This window comes from Heterocephalus glaber, unplaced genomic scaffold, assembly GCF_053883595.1.
Source record: "Heterocephalus glaber isolate CG9 unplaced genomic scaffold, H.glaber_assembly_v1.0 deba00001497, whole genome shotgun sequence".
NCBI classification, from domain to species: Eukaryota; Metazoa; Chordata; class Mammalia; order Rodentia; family Bathyergidae; genus Heterocephalus; species Heterocephalus glaber.
Window position 1 is genome coordinate 36,857,324 of NW_028258320.1, and position 16,398 is coordinate 36,873,721.

The 16,398-nt window shown below is 41.4% G+C and overlaps 1 protein-coding gene across 3 annotated transcripts in view; it reads left to right on the top strand.

The window, feature by feature from the left end:
* The first annotated feature begins 1,590 nt into the window (after positions 1-1,590).
* Positions 1,591-16,398, top strand: part of Papss2 (3'-phosphoadenosine 5'-phosphosulfate synthase 2) — a 76,846-nt gene continuing 62,038 nt past the window's right edge. For 2 of the 3 annotated variants that reach the window (XM_004858339.3, XM_087184862.1), the window contains exon 1: positions 1,594-1,793. In XM_004858339.3, coding sequence (XP_004858396.2) covers positions 1,767-1,793 — 27 coding nt within the window. In that variant the 5' untranslated portion in view covers positions 1,594-1,766. Of the gene's footprint in view, positions 1,794-16,398 lie in introns of all 3 variants that reach the window. The other variant, XM_013077210.3, reaches the window with a different exon arrangement.

Sequence of the window (16,398 nt, forward strand, 5' to 3'; positions counted from 1 at the left end):
GCTTTTAGGGATTTATCCTTAACTTCCTTCTGTTTCAAGGACACAGCTTTGTTTTTTTAAAAACACAGTGTGAAGAAAATACATCATGCAAACTGCATGATTCCTCAATCAGCACTTAATTTACCTTCTTTTAGGGCAAGATTTGGGAAGGTCCAAGATATTATTGGAACTAATGTAAAAAATCTTTTCCAGTGAAGAGAACAAGATGCTGCCCTTTAAACTTCACATAAATTCAAAATGTGGTAGTTTGTTTGTAGAACAGAAAGGCAGCATTTGCCCCCTAGCTACTTACATGTGAAAAGAGTGATTGCAGTTTGTTCAAAGTGAATAAGTAAAAAGACTGAACTCTCCGGACTGCAGACATGCAGGCTGCCTTTTGAGGTTTTTTTACGCTTAATTTATTTTTCTTTCCCACCTTCCCATGGAGAAGAGAAGTCTATGAACACTCAGATCCTCAGATGTCTGTCTGGAAAACTGGCAGTCTTCCAGAAATACAATTGAGTATGAAAGAAAAATTCCATCCTTCCCATCCTCGGAATGTGAGTTTTCCATCCCTTTCACAGAGGGAAGACCAGAGTGGGAATAACGGTGGGCCTTGTGTATCTTCTCGGTTTTTGTGCAGTTGGTTCCTGATCTGTTTGTGGCAGGGAATTAAGGCATAAAGGATGTGAAACCCATGGCTGTCCCCAGGATGTCCTCACCATACCTCCTCCTTACCTCTGCCTGTCTTTTTGGAGAGATGCCTCATACTACCCTTGGAGCCATAGCCTCCTTAACCTGTGCCCCCTGTTTTGTCTCTACAGGGCCCATCCCAGGTGACAAAAGTACTGTAGTAAGTACTCTGGGAGAGCGTTTGGGGAGGGACTAACTAAGTCTCTGAGCTGCCATTGGCCATTGCTTGGGGCAGGCCTTGCTTTCTTGACTTGGTGAGGAGGTGGAATGCCTCTCCTGGCAATCTGTGCCACAAGGAGATTGTCATTAGCTGAAGAACAGTGAGTGCATGTAAACCCTTTGGCAGGATGCCTGGTGCACAGTGCTAGGAAAGCCAGAAGCCCGCGGTTTCCTTATCACAGTGCTGGGTGATGCTGGTGTACAAAGTCTGCACTATGGAGGCTGACAGCCTGGGTCTGAATCCTCTCGCTGGCATAAAACGTCTCTATTGCCTTATCTGTGAAAGGGACTTGCAGCCTGGGGCAGGGCCAGGATGGGGGCCACGTGATAATGAAGACAAAGCTTGGAGGAGAGGAGAGTAAGGACCCATAAAAATGTTTATAGAGTCGGTTTAATCACAGTACTGCGGACGAAGAAGAGCTCCATTAGGGGTCCTCTGAGGTTCACACCCGCAATGTGGCGACTTCAAGCATCCTTCCCCTGAACCAAATAACCTCCTGGGCCCCAGAAGACCTCCTTGGTGAAGTGCGGGGGGTGGGGTGGGAGGTCGAGGACGCCCTGCGACCCTCCGGGGAGGGGAAGGGGAAGTTGGCCTTGACCCTGCGCGCCTCGTGCGTGGGCTGCGAGGTCTGGCCGGATACCCAGGGCTGGGCGCTGCCGGCAGGGCGACGGGGCGGAGAGGCGCGCGCGGGAGGAGGAGGAGTAGGAGAAAGGGGCTGGTCAAGGGAAGTGCGACGTGTCTGCGGAGCCTTTTTATACCTCCTTCCCGGGAGCCCGGCAGCAGCCGTCGCCGTCGCCTTCGCCGTTGCCACCCGTGCGACCTTCGTCTCCTTTCGTCTGGCCCCGGGAGCCGGGCCCCGCCACAGCCAGCCAGCATGTCGGGGGTCAAGAAGCAGAAGACGGTAGGCTTCCAGTCGCCTGCCTCCCTCCGTCCTCCCGCCCCTCCTGCCGCCTGCGCCCACCCGGTCCCGGGCCCTCTCCCCGGGAGGAGCGGAGCAGCCGGGCTCGGGCGCCGGCACCAAAGCCGGAGGAGGGGAGGGGGCGAGGCCGGCCGGGTCCGGGCAGCCCTCTCGGTCCCGCGCCTCTGCTGCCTTCACTGGAGCTCACGCCCGGGAGGGACCGCCCGAGCCTGCAGAGTGGGTCCGGGTCTAGAGCAGGGACTGGGGACAGGAAACTCCCGTCCTCTCCTAGAAGCTTCCAGACGCTTCGTTTCTTCCTCCCAGACGTCTGGGCGAGCAGAGTGGGCGGTGGGCTGAACTGGCTCAGGCTCTGCCGGGGCAGACCGCTGGGCACCCGTCAGCTACAGGCATTAGGGTTTTGACCACGGGACCTTCTTGGAGGATATTTTAGTGACAGACTTTCCTAGAAGAAACTACCACTGACCATCTGAAGGAAATTGCGTTTCTGGGCCGGTAGGATTTAACCCTGTGGCATGATTCTGCTTCTTATTGCCATCAGGTGGCACCTCGAATTAAGTATCCCCAGGAGGTGGCTCCTCAGCTTGGTGAAGTAAGACGAAGGGACTGTTTCCAGCAGGAACAGTTTCCTTCGGAATGGATGCGAACCGTCTTCTAATGGGAAACAGAAGGGTGCATCAAAAAGCTCCTTTCCCTTATAGCAACACTGGCTCTTAAAAATTTTTGCATTCTTTAAAATGGCAGCAGTTCCGTTGGCCAGTTTTACATCAGTAAAGGTGAGGAGAATGGCAGCCTAATCACAGACTAAGAGTTGGAAGGAGTCTTGCAGACAGCGTTTGGGTCACCCCAGATGTGGTCTTCCAGTCTTGATTAAAATCCTATGAAATAGTTTAGCTGCTGAACATTCATCTTTAACCATCACATTGCAAGCCTTGGATGACTGTGGTGTTTTCTAAAAGTGAAGTTCTCTCTCTATTTAAATAGACACTTGGTGCATAGTACATGCTCAATAAATGTTTATATAATGTTCTTATATAATGCTTATTGTTGAAGTATCTTTGAGGAGTATAACAGAATCCTTAGTGGAATGGGGAAGGTGTGAAAAACCAAGAAGGTAGGCATAAGAGTAGTGGGCTGGGCGGGTGTGTGTGTGTGTGTGTGTGTGCGCTAAAAGTGTGGCTTGAACAGCAAAGGAGGGGGAGTAGGACTCTGTGACCTCAGGGGATCAAACTGGATCACCAGGAAGATCCAAGAGGAAGGTAACATTAGTTTAGGACAGGACAACAGTCCGAATCTGGCCGACTCTTATAGGGATGATTTTATTGTTGCTGTTTTTTGTTTTGGTACTGGAGATCGAACTTGGGACCTTGTACTTGCAAGGTAGGCAGCAGAACCACTGGCTAAACCCCAGCCCCTAGGGATGATTTTAAAGTGGAGCTTTTCACAGTAATGTTTTTAAAATATTAAATGAAGATCCTATTCCTATTTCATTTGTATTTTCACTTGTATTCTTATTTCATTTTATTAGTTTTTTGTTTTGTTTTGTTGTGTTTTGTTTTGGTACCTGGGATCGAACTTGGATCCTTCTGCTTACAAGGCAGGCGGTGGAACCACTGAGCTAAATCCCCGGCCCCTCATTTTATTAGTTTTTATAGGATCCTAAATAGTGTCTTCTAAATGACAAGCTTCCATAGTGGTCATTTTTTATAGCAGTGGGACTATATTCTCACCTCCCTGCTTGAATCAAGAATTCCTTCTGGCCCAAGCATTGTGGCGCATGTCTGTAATCCCAGCAGTTGGGAAGCTGAGACAAGAGTATTGCTGCAAATTTGAGGCCAGCCTGGCTACAAAGATTTCCAGGTCACCCTGAACTACATAGTGAGAACCTGTCTCAAAAAAAAAAAAAAAGAAAAAAATTCCTTCCCGGTCTGATGAGGGCTTTGTCAGGCATTAGTCAGAAAGGGATAAATGGTCTTTTCATACTTCCTTTAGCAAGAGCTTGAGGAAGTACAAGGTTGAGGACAGGGTTTTTTACAGATCCATTGTGGGCACTCTGCATAGTCATGAGTGAGGAATTTGAGGACCAGGATTTGGATTTTATATGCACACATTTTGAACACTCTAGGGGGAGGGGCCTACATAGGGCTAAATGGACACCAGAAACAGTTGATTAAACAGGACTTCAAAAATTTTATTTAGCCTAACAGTTATAATCCAGCTACCAACTCCACTTCCCAAAAGGGCCAGATGGGTACTATTGGTATTATTTACAGCAACCCAGCTATAAGTGCATATGAAATCTTTCCAGGTTTAAATGTTAAGTAAACATGTATTTTTGAAATTTTGCAGTCCAAAACGTATACACACATGGGGCCTCTGAATTAATCAATTATTTGAAAAGTGACTCTTACTCATGTCAGAAGCTGGCCCAACAATGCGACTGGGATGATCTTGTTAGGAAGTTATTACATTGTTTTCTGCATTATCAGTAGGGGACAGTCAGCTCCCACAACAGCCACTATAGTGACTTTAAGTGTTTGTTGAGCCCCTGCTGTGTGTCAGATGGTGACAGTTTGAATCCTTATTGTGATTACCTGGGTAGAAGACACAGATGGATAATTAGTACACCACACTAATAATTAGTACGGCCATACCACCCTGAATGCACCTGATCTCCTCTGATAATTAGTACAGATGCACCTAACTAATTCAAGACTGTATTAGCAAGTTTTTGTTACCAACAAAAGGATCTCTCCAAGGTTTCTTTGCCTACTTCCCAGATGAATATGGCCTTGTGGTTCAGACAATTTTAGGAAGAATAAATAGCTTTGGGTTAAATAAAAAAGCATCAGATGATTTTCCCATAATTTGAAAAAAATGAAATGTTCTTTTTATAAAAGTAGTCCATTCTTCTGTGCTAGATGTCCTTGCCATGGAAACCAAAGAAATGGCTACCAGTCACATCCCTCCTTTCCACTCTGACTTCCCTCCAACCCCGGCCACCTCCAACCCCATCCCCTAGACACCCAGAATTACAGAAGGGGTATACTGCTCCAGAGAACTGGGGAGAAGGGAACACAAGAGCCTAGGCCTTTCTTCTTGCAGCGTTTCACGGAGTCACATTTGCCAAGGCCCACAGGTAGTGTTGTGATGTTCTGGAAATAGGCAGCTAAAAAATTGCATTATTCTAAAGGCTCAAACAAGACTATGTTGGGAAGGAATGAAGGGGTTTAAAAGTTCTTATCTGCATTTTCCTTATTTTAAAAATTCTGTACAATACTATATTTTCACTGAAGTAGCTACTTTTAAAACCATTTGAAGATACTGCCTGAGGTAAACATGGATTTGTAGGTGAGAAGCCCCAGGAAGGGGGAGAAAGCAGCACTTCCTAAAGCCATGTACCCCGACATACTGGCTTCTGTCTCATCCCCACAGGAGCCCCCATCTCAGAAAACTGAGCCCTGGGTTGAGGGTGTAGCTCCCTGACAGAACACTTGCCTAGCATCCATGAGGCCCTGGATTGATCCCAGAACTGCAAACAAAACAAAAAACTGAGCTTCATCTCTAGGAGAGGAAAGATGCCAGGGAAGGGGCACAATTTAAATTCAAGTCTGTGCAACATCAAAGCTCCTGCTCCTGTTCCTCTGAACCTCTGTGCCAAGCTGTAATCTCTCTGGCCTCTTGCTTCTTCATCTGTAAAATGGAATAATAATGGCCTTCATTATTATGGTTGACATACCTTAGAATAAAAAATGAGTCATATTGTTCTGAAGGCTCAGTAAATGACAGCTCCCAGGATATTTAATAAGGGAAAACAAATGTAGATGTGTAGATGTGACAATTGAAATCCTTACTGATCCTGGGTAGGAGGTGAAAAGGTTAATTAGTACAAAAGCAACTAAGCTACCTAAATATTGAATTGGTAAATTTTTGCCAACAGCTTTGATTAAGAAAGGCAGTCTGTTTAATAAGCACATATTGGTCTAACTTCTCTCCACCTTTCCCTCGCCGTTGACAGTTTCCAGAACTACCTTAAAGATCAATGTTTCTTGGGCTGGGGATTTAGCTCAGTGGTTCAGCCACCTGCCAAGGTCCCGAGTTTGATCCCCAGTACCAAAAAAAATCCCCAAATAAACAAAATCAATGTTTCTTAATTCTTGCTATTATTCCCAATAACAGGTAGGTCTGTTTGGATTTTAGTCCAGTTGAAGATAAGTGTAGTTAGGTAGTGGTGGTGCACAGCTGCAATCCCAGCACTCTGGGAGGCTAACACAGGGGGATCACAATTTTGAGCTCAGCCTGGGCAACTTAACTTACCAAGACCCTGTGCCAAAATGAAAAGTAAAAAAGGGCTGGAGATGTAGCTCAATGCAAAGGCCATGGGTTGAATCTCCAGTATCATATAAATAAATAAATAAATGTAGTTAGCATTGCTCTTCATGTCTCCTGGAGATAGTTATCTTTGTCTTTCATCACTTTTCTGTTAATACACGTGGTTCTGTGGCTTGCCAAGGCCATAATTAGGCTTAGCCCAACCAGGAAACTTTTAAGAAATGAGAATGTGAGAAGGAATCAATATAGACATTCCTCGCTTAATGATCCAGCCACGTTCCTTCTACTAGGTTACTAAGTGAGGAATTGTATATTATATGTACATCACACTATTCAGAACAAAGAAATGGTCAAAGGAAACTTCAATTTGATGACTTTGCTTTTATTTGCATAACTCTTACATTCAGTGCTGTAATGTGTAACAGAACATAAAATTACAATACTTTATATACAAGGTGTACTGTACAAAAACGACATTGAGCCTCTATAATAAGATGTACAGAACTGTACAGAGAGAGAGAGAGAGAGAGAGAGAGAGAGAGAGAGAGAGAGAGATCCTAAGTCCAAATAGCTCACCTCAGCTGTAAGTCTGAATAGTCATTAAGTAGGTTGTTAAACGAGGAATATCTGTAATGTCAATCTCAGTCCTAAAAGATTACTCTTTATTTCAAAATCTATCACTAAATAGTAATGGACATTCATTAGTCTTTGGGTTTGGAAGTCTTAGGAAAACTCAGAAGGTAGAGATAAATAAACATAAATATAATGGTAGCTCAACTTGCTTTTTAGCCTCTGGGTGATCGTTTCACATCACAGCTGGAATAGCACCTGTCATAGAACATGGCACAGAATAAGTACTCAATAAGTATTTGTTGAATAAACAAATGAATTGCTCCAGAATTCATTAGAGCCTGAATTTGTTTTTAGATCTATATTTTTATTAGCTTCTCCACTCTCCCCTCTTACCTGTCTGTTCGTGCGTGCATGCTTTGTTATTATTATTATTATTATTATTATTATTTGTAACAGGGATTGAACTCGGGACCTTGTGTTTGTGAGGCAGGCGGGAGCACCACTGAGCCAAATCCTCAGCCCCATGCTTCGTTATTTTTGACTAGGTGTTTGGCATTCTTGATGAAAAGTTACTTTCAGGGATTCTTTGAGGCTTAGGATGATGGCCATTTTCAGAGGAGATTTGTTTTTTGTTTCTGCCAGGTCATAGTCTGGGACAACTCAAACTTAAACTTGCTACTTTTTTTAGACCACCCAGATGGTATGAATTTGGGTTGCAGTTGTGCACATAAGATCTAGCTTGTGGATAACAGGGAGCCCCACCTCATTTGGCATATGCTTCTGTGTGAAAGTGACTGTCCTTGGGATGTCTCAGAGTGGGAGGTGGATTATTCTGCTTCACCTTTATTTTTAGACTGGGTCTCTTAAGAGCGCAGCTTCATGTGAGGAAGGCCTTTAAAATTGTCTCCATTTGTGTGAGGGCTGAGTTCTGATTTCTGTTCCATTTCCACCAGTGAGGATGCTGAAATCAGTTCTAATATGCTCCTATCTGCAAATATGGCTCCAAGAAGATAAAAATGCCTACCTGCTTGCTTACCTCTCTGGATTCCTGCTCCCCACCCCCAGTTTGACCTGGCAGTTTCTTTCTATTTCATGGGCTATTTGCTGATTTAAATTATTTTATATCATAACCAGCATTTTTAGTTATTTTTCAGTAGAAGAAAGAGTCTGAATGACCTAAACCATGACTGCTGGAAACATAAACCTCTGCCTCTTCAAAATTCCTGTGTATCATTGATGTTTTATATCACCCCTGTACCTTTGTCCTTCTTACAAAGGGAGTACTGAACAAATGAATTTGAGTTAAGTTGTCAGAAATATGTAGTTTAATCTGTTTTCTCTTAGAAAGTGTTACAGTCTGGAGGAGAGAGGGTTCACACCTTATCTTGGTGGCCTTTACTTGTGTGGGTATCCTGAGATACGTGCATTGTCCTCTCTGGTCCTCAGTGTTGGTCTATTCACGTGCATCCTGGTTGAGAGGCCTTTCTCAGTTTCCACAATTCCACTTGCTGCTTCAATGCCTTCCTGGGTACCCTGAGGTCACTGTGTTGCTTCAGTATGACTCTGGGACTCTGGGGAAACTTGGTAAGCTAGTTAAGGTTCTTGATAGTTCTCCACTACTCCCAGGAGTGTGGGAACCAGCTCCTACTTTGGTATGACCAGGCTGGGATTTTGAGGAACTCTGGAGACTGCTAATGTCCACCTGGGCCTCTTCTCTGAGATCAGAAACATACCTTGCTTTAACAGCCCCCAAAGCTTCTCTCTCTCTCCCGAGCTCAGCACAGGGGCAGGACAGTTTTCCCTCTCTCAGACTCAGTCTGGCTTCTCAGTTCCCTTTGCTTTTTTTCTAGTAAAGATGATACAAAGGTTTCCTGGAAAGTTAATTGGTTAATCATAAGCCTTGGATTTAGCTTCTTTCTCTTTCCTGCTTTTTGATCATCAAAAATTTTTTTTCAATATAGGATAAATTGATGCACAAGATAAAAAGAATTGTTTTCTCTCTGTAAAAGTGCAACAAATTAAAAGTAGAAATATAACTTGGCCTCTGATGACACTTGGTGTACAGTATGGTTCTCATCATTTAGCCGGTATGACTTCTCTTAAAGTCTTATCAGTAACTCTTTCTGCATTTTAAGTTTATTCCGGAAGTTGATTTTGCTATAATTGGTATTGTGGAAGCATGACTACAGTATCAGTATGACAAACTCAATCTGTGTAGTATCAAATATTAACTTTCAGCAATAAAAGTATATAGTCTGTGGTCTGGTCTCTTTTTTTTGTACCAAGGATTGAATGCAGGACCTTGCACTTGCTAGGCAGGCACTGTACCGCTGGCTACAACCCCAGCCACTGTGATCTGTTGTAAAGCTTTTCTAGAACAGTTATATAAATGGGCTATATAAAATGCTACATCAGTAGTAATTAATAATAATCATTCATAATTAGCTTATGCCTAGTGGGTGCTTTTAAAATCATTCGCAGACTTTACTTACTACAATAAAATCTGAGGTTTTTTTCTTCACATGTCTCATTCATCTACACCTTTCTTCAATTTATGGACAGTTCATGCCTTCCCAACTTCCAGCAAAACTGGCACCTTAAACATTAGTGATGATTTTCATTTCCGATTTAATCTAGTGTTAAAAACCTGAATTAACTTTGTAGTCCTCTGCTGGTAATCCCATTGCATGTTTATTTTTTTTTGTATGCTTGTTTGTTTGTTGTAATTCCTGAAAACCTCAAAGATCTTTTTTCCATTTTAGTTCCTGTCAAAATCCTCATCTATGTCACTAAGCAAATATTTATTACATGATCAAACCAGGAACTCTGTTACAACTGACTCTAACTACTGAAACTTATACTGTATTCTTTACCTATAGATTTTAGTTCATTCAAGCTAAATCTGTTCCTAAACACAGCATTTAGTGTCCTTAGATAAAGTGTTCCACCCACACCCTTAATATTCTATAAACCTTCTGCTGAATAAGGCTTGTGAGTGGCCTTGAGCCAAAAGCGATAACATTTTCAACTGACTTTTCTTACACATTAAATCCTTTTTTTTTCACTGAATTAACTTTTAAAAATTATTTACTTCTTATTCAGGTTGCCCTCACTCTAAAAATATGTAGGTGTATTTTAAAGAATCCCAGCTTTTCACTTCTGTAAGGAGCATTAAGAGCCACTGCTTCCAGCCCTTTGCATTACACTGTCACACAGTGTCCAAGAGCTGTCTTGGGCTCCTTGGGCGTCTTCCCAGCTGACTGTTTGGTGACAGGTGCACTAAGCTGGTACTCTGATCACCCAACCACACGCCTAGCATTTTCTTTACCATATGTCCTTGAAAATGACCTTGCCCATTTCCTACACCTTTGTTTCTTTTTTTATTTACCGAGAAATATTTTCTTTAAATAAGACAAATACTGCCTCCCAGCTGGTGTATCGGTTAATCACATTATACCCTGTCTTATTAGCTCTTTGTTCTGACATTCTGGAGATAGAAAACAGGCCAAAAAGCAGTATTTGAAAGATATAACTGTGCAGTTTCAAAATATTTTTGGTCAGCAGGCCTGTTTCTCTTCAGAAAATTCAACCCATTTTACTCCTTAAATCTCAAGTCATTTAATCATTTCAGAGAGAGAGAGAGAGAGAGAGGAGAGAGAGAGAGATGATTACATAGTATACAATGCAGATAAAACCAGATTAGGCAGAGCTGGGTGCAGTGGTGGTGCTCCCTGTAATCCCAGCACTTGGAAGGCTGAGACAGCAGAATCGCTGCAATTTCAAGGTCAGCCTTGAAAGTGAGTTTGAAAGCCGGTCTAAACTGCATAGTGAGACTCTGTCTCAAAAAATCAAAAATATAAGGCAGAAGTCCGAACCAAGTTCAGTCACACACTGAAGTCTCACTCAGTTTTACCCCCCAAATCTATCCATTTCACTTTCCTAAGTATGGTAAGCATCAAAAAGTGGATTACAGTTATCATATGGTCCTGCTAGGTAAATCTACCTAATTTGCTGAGTCCTCCTAGAAGATCTTTTCCTCAGTCATAGGGAATCATTTCAACTCTTGGCCCAGTGGGACACCATTATGACAATGTTTTGAGTAGTTACTAAAGAGAGAGAGAGAGAGAGAACACTTTGCACTCATCCCTTGACTTTAAATTAACTTCAGAATTTGCGTATTTCACAGGAGTCTCACTTTTTAGAGCATATCTTAGAAAATTCTCCTCAGAAGTATTCTGTTTATTGGCAGCATCTACTGAGTATTTATGCAACTTGTGCCACCAGTTCAAAGAGTAATTCAGTGAATTAATTAGTGTAGTCCTCACCATCTCATGAATCAAGTTTGTGAAGGAAACCCATTTAACTCAAATGAGTCTTTAGAGATTTACCCAGAGGAGAAGCTAAAGTCTTATCAGCTTCTCTGTGGTTAACAGGTTGTTTATTTCATAGAGAGAATGAGGCATAAGGCCAAGCAGCCAATACAGCTGGATTAGGTAACTCATAATGTATCACTGCCTCATTTGTACAATATTTTGGCAGCCATCTACCACTAATATCTCAAGATAATAATGAATTCAATTTAGAGACTCTCAGCAGATTTAGAAAAAAGTAAATAGCATAAATTAGCAAATACATGTTAGCCTCACTGTCACGCACATTTCTTTCTTTGTGGTGACATAAGGTGAGTAACTGAAAGTAAATTTCTTTTGTTCATAGACTCAATGAGTAAGAATAATTTTATTACTTAGCCTTACCACTATGACAGTGTTCAGTAAACATGAACAGAACGATTTGTTTCTACAAGGCTGCTAAACTTGAGCCAAGTCATAACTATGATTTGTAGATGATAAAGGAAACAAGGCTACCAGTGAATTTTTCACATTATAAAAATTTGACCCAACTGGAGTTCAAGGCTTAAGGATTTTGGCAACCAGATACTGCTTGCCTTTCATTGGAAATCAATGAGGAGTGCCTAGAAACCATGAGATTATTAAAGGGATCTCCCATGATATTGGGAAGAAACTTTGGAGGGATCATTTCATTCTGTCATAAATTGGGGAAGTGCAAGTTTTTTGGCAATCCTATCTAGTGTCTCTGTGATAGGTATGAAGAAGGTAGAATTCCCATTCTTGGGAGACGATGGTTTACGCTGAAGAGGGCCATGTTGGCTGGGTGTGTGGCACAGGATAAGACTGAAGTCTTTTACTGGAGAGAGTTTATTTGAATGAAGAAAATAATGGGTGCTGCACAGAAACTGAGTCACACAATCTGTTTTCTCAGAGAGATACAAAACTCTGTCTAAAGGATATGTTGTCTCTGCACAGTTAGCTACAATTAGTGAGTGGGAAAATCTGGGTCATCATAGGTAACTGGTTTATTCCATTTTCTTTGCAGGGTTGAAGCTGTAATTGACAAAACTTTATAAGTACCACATTATGTTATTAATTCTTATTGATGTAATAAACTCCCTTGGGAAGGCGTATTCACCTGGGTTCTCCAAATAGAGGAAAGGAACAAGCTTTTATCCAAGAACTTTCTGTATGGTGTCCTGCTCCATAGTAACCTGTGAGGGAGTTGATGTTCCTATCCCTGTTTGCTTTAGGATGCACAAATGTGAGTGGTACAGCTAGAATATGAATGCCATGCTTCCAGTTACTGGCCCCCCATTAATATAACAGATGTAATGGACAGTATGTGACTGTGAGAATAAAGGAGAGTATTTCGATTATTTAAACATGTATTTAAGCACATTGATGCAGATTATTCAGTGAAGAAACTAAAGATGTTGTGATGGCTTTGACAGTGGTTTTTCTCAGAACCTTTTTGGAATGTTGTATAAACTTTAGGGTATGTGAGCTTTAGCAAATACTGTCAAAAGGCAATAAACATTAGTTTGGGTGAGGCTCTGAAGCCAGTTTTCAGAACAGTAGTCCTTGGAATCAAACTCAGTATTTCACCTTAGTAATACAAGGCTTCAGTGTTCTAGTAAGTGAATGCACGCACTCAAGAATAAGTGTCCTTAGAAATAATTGCAGCGACTTACATGTAACTCTAGACCTTGCCTTATTCATTATGTGAGTGCCGCACAGTTGAGCATTCATGAGCTACAAGTTCCCAAAGCTCCACAAGCTATGGGCCTGTTCTCAGATGTACTAGAGGTTTCACTGGTATTTCCACAGCTCAGTACAGAATTTTAATCTTTCACTGTTCAAGGAGCCTGTGTCATACACACAGCCTCATTACCAAAACTAATTGCAAAAGAATATTAAGAAAACAGAGGTAGCAGAGTCCAGCCTGTGGTAGAGCATCAATAGGGTGAGTGTCAGCGGGGCAGGTAGGACTTGGGTTGAATACTTTAATTGTGTGGTTTAGAGCATCTTCTGAATACAGTTACACATTTCAGGAGACTCGATTTGAGATGTGCTGTGTTTCTAGGAGGGTAACACAGTGCATAACCCTTCATTTTATTACACTCCTCAAGGCTTATTTAATTATCCTAGCAATTCTCCATAATGAGTGATTATAAGGGTCACAAATCACAGATGAGGACATTAGAATTAACAAGTGTTGTAAATTTCCTGAGATCTTCTTGAAGACAATACAATAGTAGAGCCAGGCCAGAGATTTAGCTCAGTGGCTTCGCCACCTGCTGCACAAGAGCAAGAACCTGAGTTCGATCACCAGTACCAAAAAAAAAAAAAAAATAGTAGAGCCAACACACATTTACCAATTTCAGTGGCCTTATTCTATGTTTTGTCTCAGAACAAACAGTATCTCAGTGATATCTGAATGACATTGAAACGAAGCCTCTTACTAGGATTGCACCAAGTTAATTGTGTCTTGGCTTCTTTTTCATTGGGAAATCTAGAGCTGTATATATCATAATGCATGAGTTACATGATTCTGCTGATAGACAATTTTCCCCCCAGTACTGAGGAATGAACCCCGGGCCTTTGCACTGAACTACATTCCCCAGGCATTATCTAGGCTGATCTTGAATTTGTGATCCTCCTGCCCCAGCCTCCCAGAGTGCTGGGATTACAGGCATGTGCTAAGAAATGATCCTTGAATACAGAAAGTTGTACATTCAAGTTTTTCTACCCTTTTCTTATGTATGTGTGTTTATTTTAATAAAGACAGTTGGAATTAAATAATTTCTTTACTGCAAATTCGTCCTGGATTACATCCTTATTTCCATGGAACAGAAAGTTTCTGTAAAGTTTTCTGTCTACTTATCATCATGGTTAGGTTTATGTTTAGTTGCAGATAAAATGTAGAAATGGTTACTACCTTTAGAACGACGATACAGACAGAGGCTTGTGGAAAGAGAAGGATACCAGAGTCGAGATGTAAGGGAAACCTTGAACCTATAGACCTGCGGTTAGCAAGTTACTTTCTGTGGGTCAAATCTAGTCTAGTGCTTGTTTTGGTAAGCCTGTAAGCTAAGAGTGGTTTTTACAGTTTTAAAAGACTGGGAAAAAATTAAAGAACAAATTATTTTCACGACATGTGGAAAGGATAAATTCAAATTTCAGCGTCTATAAATAAAGCTTATTGGAACACGTGATGCCCATTTTATAGTCACTATGGCAGTGCACACAGCAAGGAAGAGTATTTTTGATGGAGTGTGAGGGCTGCAGAACTGAAAACCTGTGTTCTCTGACTCCAGCACAGCCGCAGGCGGTCTCAGTTCCGATGTCAAGGCCCCTGTCTTGTCAGCGTGTCCCTGGTGTGTTAGCGTTCAAATAGCCAAGTCCCTTGCTGTATTTCATGAGCCCCACTTCCTTGTTTACTGTACTGGCATTGTTTTGTTTAAAAAATATTTTTTAAAAGTTCTGTGGACATCATTGTTATGTCTACTGAAATGGTATTAAGATTATTGTTCATTAATTATAATATTCTCTTGATAAAGAGCCAAAGGGAAAAAAAGAAAAGAAAAAAGGGCCAGGGATTTAGCTCAGTGGCTCCGCCGCCTGCCTTGCAAGTGCAAGATCCAGAGTTCGAGCTCCGGTACCAAAAAAAAAAAAAAAAAAAGATTTATGGGAAAAATTTCTGTGTAGTTTTAGTACCAAAAAGTTTATATTTTTCTAAGATTTTTTTTCTCAAATAATAATGTAACTGAACTTCCCATGTTTTCCCTCCCAGATGCCTGCCAGACCGTTCAGAAATGAAACTGTGGTTTACTTTCAGTTTTTGCATCAGCTACTGTGTATGCCGAAGACTGTTTTATTTTATGCCCCTAGGTTGTTTTCTCTTTTCTTTTTCTCATCCACTTCTGATTCATGAGCATTTGCTGTCCTTAATGTATCTTGTAACTCACTGTTACTACAGAGTTAAGATTGTCATTATAGCCATCTATCTAGACAGCTAGAGCTTGTTATCTAAAGTTGATAAAGGAGCATTTTTATTACTGTGCTGTGATTTTTAAAAAAATTTTTATTGAGTTTATTGGTACATTTAGGTATACCTTATGATCACATTTATCATTAAGAATTTGTACCTGTACATGATATATCTTGATTCTTTTTTTTTCATTCCCCCGCCCTCCATTCAACCCCCACCCCCCATGCACAACAGCTTTGTTTCCACTTTTTCCTTCTTGCTTTCAAGTTTTTTCTTTTCCTTCTTTCCTTTCCCCTGCCTCCCTCCCTAGTTCCTCTTTCCCTTTAAACATTTTCTTTCTATTTACAATATCTATTATACATTTTAGTCCTCATTTACACCTTCAGTTTCTCACACCAGAGAAATGATTCGGTATTTACACGTGTGTCCTATTTATTTCACTTAAGAGTATGGCCTCAAAGTGTATCCATTTAGCTATAAATTTCTCAAGGTTATCTTTTTTTATGGCTGAGCAGTACTCCATTTTATTTTTTAAAAAACACATCTTCTTTATCCGCTCACCAGTTGATGGGCTTTTGGGCTGTTTCCAAGTTTTAGCTATTACGAACTGTGCTGCTATAAACATAGGTGCACATATATCACTGTGGTATGATTCTTTTAATTCTTTGGGGATGATACCCGGCAGGGGAATAGCTGGGTCAAATGGGACCTCTAATCCTAGTTTTTTGAGGAGTCTTCACACTGATTTCCACAGTGGTTGCACCAGTCTATACTCCCACCAACAGTAGAGAAGGGTTCCTTCCTCCCCCAGCCCCGCCAGAATTTGCTATTGGTTGATTTCTTAATAGTAGCCATTCTTTTTGGAGTGAGATGGAATCTCAGTGTTGTTTTCATCTGCATCTTGAATGACCAGTGATGTTGAATTTTTCAAAACCATTTTGATAATTATAATTCTTTTTTTTTTTTTGGTACTGGGGATTGAACCCAGGACCTTGCACTTGCGAGGCAGGCGGCGGAACCACTGAGCCAAATCTCCAGCCCATTATAATTCTTTTTTTCTTTGCAATCCAAAGTGTTTCATGCATTTAAAAATGTTTTTTTTCTGAAAAAGAATTCGTAGGCTACTGAAAGGTTTCTTGGCTTTTAAAAAAAGGGTAAGACATCTCTGTGCAAACACACCCACACAGGAACACATTGTACATACAGTTTCAGCAGGTTCATTGGCTCCTCTTATAAGGCCCAGTCCTAGGATCTGTAGTTTAAGGACTCATCTCCTGCTGGCTAAAAATTCAGGATAGCAAGCTGTTTGAGGGGGTTGGTTTATTTATGTAAGGCCCTATTC